Raw genomic sequence first — 13,734 nt, 5'->3', positions numbered from 1 at the left:
TGTCATCTCTGCAGTCACAGGCCGATCGGTGGCTGACCCCACACCAACTGCAGATCGGAAAAGTGGTGTGTGACAATGGAAGCAATCTGTTGGCAGCGTTGAGACTAGGCAATTTAACACATGTGCCCTGCATGGCACATGTGTTAAATTTAATAGTCCAACGTTTTGTCTCCAAGTACCCAGGATTCCAGGACGTTCTCACCCAGTCCAGAAAGGTGTCGGCCCATTTCAGACGTTCCTACACAGCCATGGCACGCCTTGCTGACATTCAGCAGCGCTACAACATGCCAGTCAGGCGTTTGATTTCTGACAGCCAGACTCGCTGGAATTCAACGCTCCTTATGTTGGAACGTCTGCTGCAACAACAAAGGGCCGTCAACGAGTACCTTTTTGAACTGGGTGGTAGGACTGGATCTGCACAGCTGGGGATTTTTTTCCCCCGTTACTGGGTGCTTATGCGCGATGCCTGCAGGCTCATGCGACCTTTTGAAGAGGTGACAAATATGGTCAGTCGCACCGAAGGCACCATCAGCGACCTAATACCCTTCGCTTTCTTCCTGGAGCGTGCCGTGCGACGAGTGACAGATGAGGCTGTAGACCAGCGTGACGAGGAGCTGGAAGCGCACGATTTCTGGTCGGAATCACCAGAACGAACCCAGGCACCTGCTGCAACGCAGGGAGAGGTGCCAGAAGTGGAGTCAGAGGAGGAAGGTGGCTTTGTGGAGGAGGAGGAGGAGGACCAACAGGAGCAGGCTTCCCAGGGGGCTAGTGGTGACCTTTTGGGGACCCCTGGTCTTGTACGTGGCTGGGGGGAGGAGACCGTGGATGATGCAGTCCTTGATAATGAGGAAGCGGAGATGGATAGCTCTGCATCCAACCTTGTGAGAATGGGGTCTTTCATGCTGTCATGCCTGTTGAAGGACCCCCGTATCAAGAGGCTTAAGGAGAAGGACCTGTACTGGGTCGCAACGCTACTAGACCCTCGGTACAAGCATAAAGTGTCAGAAATGTTACCAACATACCACAAGTCCGAAAAGATGCGGCATTTACAAACCAGCCTGCAAAACATGTTGTACAATGCTTTTAAGGGTGATGTCACTTCAGGAACTCATCAACATTCCAGGGGCAGAGGTGCCAGTAATCCTGCCACGAGCACACCTGCAAGGACAAAGCCCTTTGGCCAGTCTGTAACGTCAGACATGCAAATGTTTTTCTGTCCAAGGCAGCGCCACAACCCTTCTGGATCCACCCTCAAAGAATGCCTCGACCGGCAGGTAGCGGACTACCTGGCATTAACTGCAGATATCGACACTCTGAGGAGCGATGAACCCCTGGACTACTGGGTGCGCAGGCTTGATCTGTGGCCAGAGCTGTCACAATTTGCCATGAACCTCTTGTCTTGCCCAGCCTCAAGTGTGCTCTCAGAAAGGACCTTCAGTGCAGCAGGAGGGATTGTAACTGAGAAGAGAACTCGCCTAGGTCACAAAAGTGTCGATTACCTGACCTTTATTAAAATGAATGAGGGGTGGATCTCGGAGGGTTACTGCACGCCGGAAGACTTGTTCTGACTTCTATGCAGCTGTCCTTCTCTTCAAGCCTCATGACTCCACACACAGCTGTCCTTTAGCGTCCTCCTCCTCCCTCCGCCACCGTTACAAACTAGGGTGCAAACCCTACTGGTTTAATTTTTTCTGGCCTCTGTGCTTCAGTGGCTGCAACCAAAAAAACTGGGCAAACAATGTCTACAAGGTCAACGTATGGCAAAAAATGACTATTTTCAGCATTTATATGGCATATTTTTTCTGGCAACTGTGCTTCAGTGGCTGCATCCAAAAAAATGCATATTTTCTGCATTTATATGGCATAATTTTTCTGGCCTCTGTGCTTCAGTGGCTGCAACCAAAAAAATGCATATTTTCTGCATTTATATGGCATAATTTTTCTGGCCTCTGTGCTTCAGTGGCTGCAACCAAAAAAATTTATATTTTCAGCATTTATATGGCATAATTTTTCTGGCAACTGTGCTTCAGTGGCTGCGACCAAAAAAATGACTATTTTCAGCATTTATATGGCATATTTTTTCTGGCCTCTGTGCTTCAGTGGCTGCGGCCAAAAAAACTGGGCAAACAATGCCTACAAGGTCAACGACGTTGACCTTGTAGGCATTGTTTGCCCAGTTTTTTTGGCCGCAGCCACTGAAGCACAGAGGCCAGAAAAAATATGCCATATAAATGCTGAAAATAGTCATTTTTTGCCATACGTTGACTCAACGTATATGGCAAAAAATGACTATTTTCAGCATTTATATGGCATATTTTTTCTGGCAACTGTGCTTCAGTGGCTGCGACCAAAAAAATGCATATTTTCTGCATTTATATGGCATAATTTTTCTGGCCTCTGTGCTTCAGTGGCTGCAACCAAAAAAATTTATATTTTCAGCATTTATATGGCATAATTTTTCTGTCAACTGTGCTTCAGTGGCTGCGACCAAAAAAATGCATGTTTTCTGCATTTATATGGCATAATTTTTCTGGCCTCTGTGCTTCAGTGGCTGCAACCAAAAAAGTTTATATTTTCAGCATTTATATGGCATAATTTTTCTGTCAACTGTGCTTCAGTGGCTGCGACCAAAAAAATGCATATTTTCTGCATTTATATGGCATAATTTTTCTGGCCTCTGTGCTTCAGTGGCTGCAACCAAAAAAATTTATATTTTCAGCATTTATATGGCATAATTTTTCTGGCAACTGTGCTTCAGTGGCTGCGTCCAAAAAAACTGGGCAAACAATGTCTACAAGGTCAACGTATGGCGAAAAATGACTATTTTCAGCATTTATATGGCATATTTTTTCTGGCAACTGTGCTTCAGTGGCTGCGTCCAAAAAAACTGGGCAAACAATGCCTACAAGGTCAACGTATGGCAGTTGTTTAAAGAGAACAGCAGATTACTAGCCAGCAAAGCTACCTAAGCTAAAATGTCCCTCAAATCCCTGCAGACTTCTGTCCCTCCAATACAGAGCAGTATCAAGCAGATTACTAGCCAGCAAACTTACTATCATCTGTCCCTGAAATCACTAACAGCTCTCCCCCTACACTATCTCTTCCAAGCACACACAGGCAGATTTTTCAGATACATTTTTGCCCTTGATCCCCCTCTGGCATGCCACTGTCCAGGTCGTTGCACCCTTTAAACAACTTTAAAATCATTTTTCTGGCCAGAAATGTCTTTTCTAGATGTTAAAGTTCGCCTTCCCATTGAAGTCTATGGGGTTCGCGAACCGTTCGCGAACTTTTTTTCCGACGTTCGCTACATCCCTAATAAATAAATCAGATAATGTTATAGGTCACAGTCACTTAAAAATATAGAAAATTTTAAATATAGAAAACTTTCATGCACAATTGTATGTGTGTAGTGATGGGCGAATTTATTTGACAGGCGCGAGTTTGCGGCGAATTTGCGCGATTCGCCGCCAGCGAATAAATTCGCGAAACGCCCGTGAAAATTTGCCCGAAAAAATTTGCCGGCGTCAAAAAAAACAGACACCGACGTCAAAAACGGGCGCCGGCGTAAAAAACGGTGCCATTTCGCGATTTTTTCGTCGTTTCGCGAATTTCGCAAATTTTTCAGCGAAACGCCGCAAATTCGCCCGTCACTATACGTGTCTGTGTGTGTGTGTATATATATATATAAATTATATAATATAAAATAATTATTTAATATAAGTAATAAACATATAATTGAACATATGCAATATTTGATTACATTTATGATTGTTATAAAAAAAATTTTTTTTATTATGTTGCTCTTTTTAAAAAACAACATTCTAATAATTTATATTCTGATAAATTTAGTCTTTGTAGTGCACCAATTACCCATATATTTTGAACAAATACTACAAATTAATTCATACACAAATATTGTGACTATGTAAGTTACTTACCCCATTGAGATAAACTGTGGCACATTGGCAGTTAACGGTTTTGTGCTAATTAAGCTATAGCCATGTAAGGCTTCTATAAAGAAAGCTTATCACTAATCACAGCCTTGGATTGAAACATCTAACATCAAGTAATGAAAGAATGAATATTTTATTGAAGCTGCTGCTTTCATCAACAAAATGTCAAAAAGTGTGTCACTGTACTGCAATGCCTTTCAAAAAAGAATGTTATTTCCAGACTTTAAGAAAAAAATGTAGTCCTGTTAACTGTTTATTTCTATATATTTGTTTGAGATACTGTTGAAATTAAAGGAGGAATACATGTTAAAACATTGGTGTGCCAATATGTTGGGCAACCTCTAGTGAACCAAATCCCTAACTGTTGTTTCCTCACTTTCTATACAGAAGTTATTGATTCAGCCTTCAGTTCTTAATCAATGTTTTATGGCTTTTGACCATGACTTTCCTTCATCTATCATAGACCTTATGTAGTTTTGTAGTTCCTTAAGAAGTAGCCAACAAAGGACCAGATTCAATTCAGTGAGTAAAAGTTTTATCACATGGAAACTGATGAACAAGATTCAATTTGAGGAGAAAAAAAATCTGTTTGTTTTTTCCCATACTTCAACTTCAGACTTCAATAGAGTTTTCAAGTGATAAACCGTTTCTCTGAATTGAATTTCACCTCAATTCAAATGTCAAATGTTCAGAAAAAATATTTGATTGTTTTGAACATAGTAATTTAGTGATCCCCAACCAGTGGCTGGTAAGCATCATGTTGCTCACCAGCTCATTGGTTGTTGGATCATTGGATCAAGGCAGGCTTAATTGCATTAAAATCATGAACCAGAATCTTCTGTCGCCTGACAGTTCACATAGGGGCCACCAATAGCCAATCACAGCTCTAATTTGGCACTCCCAGAAACATTTTGCCTGCTTATGTTCCACTTCAACTATTTTTACATTTGAATATGGCTAACAGGTAAAGAAAGGTTGGGGGCCCCTGCAATAAATAATGACTTTCTGTGGACACAATGGATTTATCTAGTTTTTTCCCACATTCTGTGATTTCTGCTTTAGCCCTACTATAGTTTCCTCCATATTCAAGGCAAACACCATAAGCTCAACATACACTTTACATTCTTCTTTGAAGCTTGTGAAAATATTAATGCATAATGGCAACATTGAGAGGCTAGTTCCTCTGGGCATTTATTTAACAGTGCTGCGTCTGTTATCCGAAACCTGTTATGCAGAAAGCTCTGCCTAATGGGAAGGTTAGCTCCCATAGTCTCAATTTTAATAAAATTATCCAAATTATTAAACATTCTTTTTATATTAATAAAAAGTACCTTTTACTTGTACCTAACTAAGATTTAATTAATTCTTATTGAAGTCAAAAACAATCCTATTGGGTTGCAACAATTTTTTAATAGACTTAAGGTACACTATGAAGATGCAAATTACATAAAAGAGCCCTTATCTGGAAAACCCCAGGTACTGAGCAGTCTGGATAAAAGGTCCCATCCCTGTAATCTCATAGGGAAGCTGATACAAGTTCTTACACCTTTCCTGGGTTTTGCAAGCATGAATACAATACTTTCTCATTTAAAGGAAAACTATACCCCCCAAACAATGTAGGTCTCTATTAAAAGATACTGAGTAAAACAGCTCATGTGTAAAACCCTGCTTCATGTAAATGAACCATTATCATAATAATATACTTTTTTAGTAGTATGTGCCATTGGGTAATCATAAATAGAAAATTGCCATTTTAAAAAATAAGGGCCGCCCCCTGAGATCGTAAGATTCACTGTGTACACATACAAACCACATGTAAGGTCACATGAGCCAATTAACAGACAGTTCTGCCTTTTGCTTCCTCACTTCTTCCTGTTACAGTTAGTGTTGTAGTATTTCTGGTCAGGTGATCTCTGAGGCAGCACAGATAGAGTCACGAAATGGTGGTTCAAGGCAAGAGATGTAAAAGGGCAATATTTATGTAAATATATATTCCAGTTTGGTAATATTCTTTAATATGTCATTCAATTTGATATAAACTATCTGTTGCTTAAGTATTCATTTTGGGGATATAGTTTTCCTTTAAGGCTTTTTTTCATTAACACCAATCCTAAACATCCCAGCACCTAAACTAAATACACACTCATTTATTAAATAAAATCCCAAAAGTTGAATTTAAAGCAACATAGCGGCTTGTTATATAAATGTAGCACCCTATTATGTGTGCAGATTGTGTGAACATTATATTATGGGACAATTATTAGTATTATCAGAAGGGAAGAGCAAGGAAGGAACAAGAGATGTGCAGTGCTGGAAGACTAAGGGGGTTATTTACTAAATTTATTAAACCCAGAGAATGGAAAAGTCTGAATCTGCAAATCCGGCATCTCAGACCTGTCGAAGTTGCATATAAATCAATGACAGGTGTCTTCTGCATGCTACTGCTAAGATTATTTTCATATGTGATAATCGCATATATGTTCACAAAATAGTGATATTCCATATTACTACTACAATGACAAATCCATATTTCACTATAGGAGGGTGCCTTCTTTTTATGGATATTGATAATTGGTCTAAAAAATGAAATAAAAAAATAATCTGCACAGAGCGGAACAGCTGTCCCAGTGCTGGAGAATAAAATTTAGCATTTATCCTCAGCTTCTACTCCATTTGTAATGTTTTAGTCTTGCGAGTTTTTAAAGTTCTTTTACCTTCCCATTTTAAGATTGTTTAATTTATTTACATCATTTTACCACCCATTTCTTATTTTCAATTTTTGACAACTTTTTTGTCCACTATATATTTTATCTATAATATACATTATGGAGGTTATCATTTATTTTTGCTATAGAAAGGTAGCTTAAATAGTAAAAATGTAATTTAATATTTTTGAGAATACCTGGAATATCAGGTGGGAGTTCTGAGTTTAAAGGAATTGTTCAGTGTAAAAATAAAAACTGGGTAAATAGATAGGCTGTGCAAAATAAAGAATGTTTCTAATGTAGTTAGTTAGCCAAAAATGTAATGTATAAAGGCTGGAGTGACTGGATGTATAACAAGTCAGTCAGAGCACTACTTTTCAGCTCTCTTGGTTTACACTGACTGGTTGCCCTGGTTACCAGGCAGTAACCAATCAGAGACTTGAGGGGGGGCCACATGGGTCATTTCTGTTGCTCTTGAATCTGAGCTGAATGCTGAGGATCAATTACAAACTCACTGAACAGAAATGTACCATGTGGCCCCCCTTCAAGTCGCTGACTAACTCAGAGTTATAGAGCTGAAAAGCAGGAAGTTGGATTCTGGCTGTTTTATTAGACATCTGTTCACTCCAGCCTTTATACATTACATTATTGGCTAACTAACTATATTAGAAACATTTTTTATTTTGCACAGCCTATCTATTTACACAGTTTTTATTTTCACACTGAACTATTCCTTTAAGCTATAAGTAATTGTTTACTATGTTTGCCATGTTTTGCCATGTTACCATGTATCGCATGCTTTATCTCCTGAAACCTCAATAGAAGCCCTTGGGGAAAATTGGATTTGAATTAGGATATACCATTTTCTCATCAAATTAAATTTGGCCAAATATGTTTTTAAACAGTCATGCATTTGACCTACTAAATACTCAATAATACAGCTGACCTGTCTGAACAAGTTCCTTATCGTATGATCAAAAATCCAATCTGTGAGTTTAGTAGTGGATGTGTAGTGGGTTGTCTACCTGTGGGTTACCCACAAAAAAAAAAAAAAAGGTAACCTGGTTGTTGCTAGTAGCTATATTAATCTATTGGTATTATTGCTGGTAGTTTTAGGGGCAGATTTATCGAAGGTCGAGGTGAAGTTTTGAATTCAGAAACTTTGAATTTCGAGCTATTTTTTGTGTACTTCGACTAGGGAATAGTCCAACTTCAATTAGAATTTGAAAAAACTTTGAGAATCGAAGGTCGAATTTTTTTGAAGTACTGTCTCTTTAAAACTTCGACTTCGACCATTTGCCACCTTAAAGCTGCCGAAGTGCTGTTTTAGCCTATGGGGGACCTCCTAGAACCTGTATGGAGGCAATTAGGGAAGTTTGGGAGATCGAAGGTCGAAGTTAAAAAAACTTTGAATCGAAGTACAATCATACGTTTCGAAGTATGATCGTATGATTCAAAGTAGGCCGAGTTCGGCTCACTTCGACCCCAAAAAATTTCGACCTCCATTCGGTTGGTCTTCTTGAATTCGAAGTTCGAATTTTTTTTTTAACTTCGAAATTCGACCTTTGATAAATATGCCCCTTAATGTCTATATTATTTATCTTTTACTCCGTTTAACATTTTGAAACAATATCTACTCTTGCCCAGTTGTGATGATATCATGATATCAGCAACAGCACATCCTGTTTAAAGGCAGTTGCGGGTTGGTAGTAGTTAAAATTGCGGGTTGGGGTCTGGGTTGAGGGATGAAGGTCTGGGTTGGGTCTGGGTTTCAGAAATTGGTTCCGTGCAGGACTGTTATGCCCCCTTCCTTTACTTAAAAGGATCCATGGTAGTGTCTATCTACTCCTGAGATAATGGACAGTTACACTTTGTTGCAGAAGTTAATAAAAAAACAATAGTAGATCTCTCACTGTTATTTAGCCATTATATTCTGTAAGACCTGCTGGAGATTAAAAGGCTTCCTATATTGTATTACCAGAATGCCATATGTCAGGTGATTTATGGGGTTATTTGTTGAAGTGTGTTATATTTAAACCTCTAAAACTCCTTTTTTTTCTATAGCAGGTAGAAAAACTACTACAGATAAAATGGGTACACAGAAAGGCATTATTATTGTGGGAATTGTTTTGCAGACATGTTGCCATATAATAATCACTTTTGGTTGAAAAGCTCTACATTACCTGCTCCTACAAGAGAACAAAGGGCAAATAAAGGTGAGATACCGCACAGTTTTGAAAAGTAGCAGAACCAATCCCCCAGATTCATTAGTAAATTCTAAATTCTAACATTGCTCTGCAGAACCTTGAAGGAGGAGCTATTCTTCATGGTGAGAAGGGTACAAAGTTCCATTTATCTATGCAAAACAATCTCATGTGACCACTGAACAGTGGTGAAGACTTTGCAGCATGTCCAGAATGGGGCATTGATGAAAGGAAGTAAAAGGGTGGCTATGAGTTATAGCTGGTGGATGATAATTCAGAAAGGAGGGGCTTATTCTTCATGTGCAGCTTTTCCTGTACTGCACCAGTATGTTTTAACTCACCATCCAGCACTAGAACAGCACACTTTATTCATGGATAGTGTGGTCTTCTTTTGAGGTGTTTTGCTGCTGTAGATTAAGGGGCTGATGCATCAAGGGTCAAATATCGAGGGTTAATTAACCCTCGATATTCGACTGGGAATGAAAATCCTTCGACTTCGAATATCAAAGTCGAAGGATTTTGCGCAGATACTGTGACTGAACTATCGAAGGAATAATCGTTCCGAATCGAACGATTCAAAGGATTTTAATCCAACGATCGAAAGATTATCCTTCGACCAAAAAAACTTAGCCAAGCCTATGGGGACCTTCCCCATAGGCTAACATTGGGTTCGGTAGCTTTTAGGTGGCGAACTAGGGGGTCAAAGTTTTTTCTTAAAGAGACAGTACTTCGACTATCGAATGGTCGAATAGTCGAACGATTTTTAGTTCGAATTCTTCGATTCAAAGTCGTAGTCGAAGGTCGAAGTAGCCTATTCGATGGTCGAAGTAGCCCAAAAAACACTTCGAAATTCAAAGTTTTTTTTACTTCCAATCCTTCACTCGAAGTTAATGAATTGGCCCCTAAGTCTCTGCTCGGTGGGTGCTGCTCTGATAGCACCCATAGTCATGTTATGTGCCTCTACCTTTAAGTTATAAATGGTGCACTCTGAAATTATAATGCACTCTATAAAAGGATGCAGTTTACAGTATGAGTCCATGGGAAAAGACCATACTGCATATTATATAAATATAAGCATATTAGAAGTAAATGGATTTTTGTTCCATGAATATTGATACAGTCTAAAGGAATGCTTGGTGTTGGTGTGATGTTCTATCACATCTGTTTTTCAGAATTCTCTTGACTCGAGTATTTTGTACTTTCATGTCTAAAGAATGATGGCAATGATGGCAAGAATGCTTTCACATGACCAAGGGATTGTTTATGAAAAATGTAACTGCTGTAGAATGACTTCTGTATGTAAGAAAATTAATTTCAAGAGTACTGTAACAAAAGCAACATTTTTGTGCCAAGCTTCAGTTTTAGAGTTTACAACAATGTTTAAAAAAAATATCCCCCCAAAAATCTGTCTTTTCCTTACCTCTCTCAGTGGGTCGTTCAGCTCATTTAGAATGTTGTCTTCATCAAATATTTTCCCTTGATATCTGTGTTCATAATAATCGTGTATCTTCTGTCTCATATCAGAAGGCAATTTGTGAAATGACATGTACTGTTCCACTTGTTTATACTGTGAAAATAAGAGTCATTATTCAGAAATTAGTTATCATATAATGTATTTTTTTCGGCAAATCAAATCTGCTTGTGATCTCTGTGTAACATTCACCAGGCTGGAAAATTAATATGATTATTTGGGGAATTCATCAAGCCAAATATAGAATACATCTTCACTTGGAGACCTTTTTATTATAGTTTGAACGTCATCGGTTTTAGAGGTTTTTGTAAACTCTTTTTCTGTAAAATCACGAATGCCATGAAAGTTATTAAAAGATCTGGATATAAAAAATACAAATGAAAAAGAAAAAAGCTAGATGATCTGCTAAAAAATAGAAAAACCCCTAAAAACTTGATTTATTAAGTGAAAAAACTCTAATGCAAACATTTTCCACGTAAAAGTTGTCAAGATGCTCTAGAAGTCAATGGAAGCTGTGCTGATCTGATTGAACCACTTTTAAGGCAGAGACTCACGCTCAGATTTGGGGAGATTACTCGCCCAATGACAAATTTCCTCTTCTTTGGGGCAACTAAACTCCCCAAACTGTCTCCCTTCGGCTAGAATGTAAATTGCCGGCACATGGCAATCGGTGCACTTTGCTTTCCGAAGTCGTCCGAAGTTGCCTCACGGCAGGTAGCAGTTTGGAGAGATTAGTTGCCCCAAAGAAGAGGCAATTTATTGCCTGGTGACTAAATCTCCTTGAATCGGAACGTGTGTCTCTGCCCTTAGAGGTTTCTGGATTTTTTTTTCGCTAGGAATCGTCCGAAAATCTAACATTTTTAGAGATTTTAGAGGTATTCGTATTTTTTCAGATAGTTCAGCATTCACCATGTTGTAAATTAATCGTTACGTCTTGTACATGTACAATGGCATCACTCAAGCAATAAAAGGCTTTCACATGACACTGCATACCGCAATACTGACATCACTCTACATCATGGTTCCAATTAGGGAATAAACCATGGAAATGCAATGCATAAAATATCAAAATTACAGATGAACACAATAATACAGCCCATACATAATATATATTATACATAAATATAGCAAAAGCAAGTATTATCTCAGGTCCTTGTTAACAAGGAAAAAACTCATGTCTTAATTGTGTGTTTAGCAGCATTGAGCCTTTATAAACAGATATTAATTAGCTTAAAAGTGTGCAGACACATGCAGCTAGGCTGGTAAGAGGAATGGAAGAATTGAACTGAAAAAAAAAAAAAAGATTGTCAAGGTCGGAGTTGTTATGGAGAATAGGTACTTGGGAGGGGACATGATTACTTTTTACAAGTACATTAGAGGAAATTTTAGGCAGATAGAGGATTTTTTTTCCATCTGAAAAGAGCAAAGAATGAGAGGCCACCCCTTCAGACTAGAGGAACAGAACTTTAATTTAAAAGTGAAGGTGGTTCTTCAAAGTGAGGGCAGGGAGGTTGGAAAATGTCCTGCCAGGTGATGTTGTTTGACAGATTATATTGCCTTTAAGAGTAGTTTGAATGACTTCTAAAACAAGCACAATACCGTATAAGTAATGTCTTTGTATTATGTGTGCTGGGTTTCATTTGGAAGGGTAGAAGATGATGGACTTTTGTCTTCTTTCAACCCAAATTAACTATGTAACTATATCGAACATGCTAACCTAAACAGCATATTAAAGCAAGAAAAAAAACAACCACAGAATTTCCTATAAAATAGTTATAAAAAATACCTAATTAAGTTGCAAATGTTTTTGTAGTTATTTTTTACACCTATTGGTAACAGCTGCAAAACAGGTGCAAAATAATTCACAGCTTTTGTTCCATTTTTGTTTGCGTTGCCCAGTTTTTTTTCTGTTTATTACAGTTCTTTATAAATGCTTTACTATTAATAGTATTATTATTATTATTATATACAATACATAATAATAATCAATGTAAAACACCAACATATTCCAGAGCTGTTTAAAATAAGATCAGAACATTGTGAGCCCTGTTTCCAGCTGCGAGGAGATAGAAATGAGATAAAGAGGTGAATGTGCCAGAGATAACAGCTTGGGTGTAGATAATGAGGACATCCCTAGAGATAAGAAGAAGGGGAGGTTTCAACTCAAGGTGTGAAAGGGATTTTTTATACTGAGAGCTGTGAAGTTGTGGAATTCTGAAGACAGATACAGATACATTTAAGGGCCGGATGCCTACTGAAAAAACCAACTATACTGGTATTAATACTCTTAGTACAATGTTGGGATCAGGGACTGGTCCCTTTACCCTTTTGGATTTTGAAGCAACCTTGCTTGACCAGAAAATATAAATTATAACTATATATAAACTAAACAATATAACCACATTTTGAAGTTAGATGTGGGTTTCTAGTGTAATCAAACTGTAAACAATATTTCAGTACAATGTGAATTGTCCTTTTTGAAGACTGACAATCCTGTATACCATTCTTGGCCACAGAGACAGAATGTGGGTTACATTGGATTTCTTACTTTCAGTCCAGATTTTCACAGTAAATTAGTAGAGGTATCACAACTCATTGGAACTACCTATAGAGTACCTTTACAGTACCTGTACTTGTGTTTCAGCCCCATAGTACCAGAGCTCTCCAAGGTGGGCTACCAAGGGAATCATTTCTACCCAATGTCTATACAGTGAATGCATGTTACAGACTGCCGGCTGTTTAACTGCCAAGGTATGTGAGCGATGGAGCAAATCCAGCCTGACAACTCCCTATTAAAGGAAAACTATACCCCTCAAACAATGTAGGTCTCTATAAAAAGATATTGCATAAAACAGCTCATATGTAAAATTCTGCTTCATGTAAATAAACCATTTTCATAATAATATACTTTTCTAGTAGTATGTGCCATTGGGTAATTATAAATAGAAAATTGCCATTTTAAAAAATAAGGGCCGCCCCCTGAGATCGTAAGATTCACTGTGCAAACATACAAACCACATGTAAGGTCACATGAGCCAATTAACAGACAGAGTTCTGCCTTTTGCTTCCTCACTTCTTCCTGTTACAGTTAGAGTTGCAGTATTTCTGGTCAGGTGATCTCTGAGGCAGCACAGATAGAGTCACGAAATGGTGGTTCAAGGCAAGAGATGTCAAAGGGCAATATTTACTTAAATATATATTCCAGTTTGGTAAGATTCTTTAATATGCCACTTAATATGATATGAACTATCTGTTGCTTAAGTGTTCATTTTGGGGGTATAGTTTTCCTTTAACAAAAATTTTACAATATTTCACCCCAGCATTTTCAACTGGCAGACCATGCCTCCTCCCGTCGACTTCAATGGGAATCACACACTGCAATTGTCTGGTTTACAAGG

General features: G+C 38.3%; 1 protein-coding gene across 2 annotated transcripts in view; it reads right to left on the bottom strand.

The window, feature by feature from the left end:
• Positions 1–13,734, bottom strand: part of hcn1.S (hyperpolarization activated cyclic nucleotide gated potassium channel 1 S homeolog) — a 231,771-nt gene that overhangs the window by 27,186 nt on the left and 190,851 nt on the right. For both annotated transcript variants that reach the window (XM_041580579.1, XM_041580578.1), the window contains exon 5: positions 10,286–10,432. In XM_041580579.1, the coding sequence (XP_041436513.1) occupies positions 10,286–10,432 (147 nt within the window). The remainder of the gene's footprint in view (positions 1–10,285; positions 10,433–13,734) is intronic.

Source organism: Xenopus laevis, chromosome 1S (assembly GCF_017654675.1).
Source record: "Xenopus laevis strain J_2021 chromosome 1S, Xenopus_laevis_v10.1, whole genome shotgun sequence".
Lineage (NCBI taxonomy): Eukaryota > Metazoa > Chordata > Amphibia > Anura > Pipidae > Xenopus > Xenopus laevis.
This window is presented reverse-complemented; position numbering and strand designations above follow the sequence as displayed.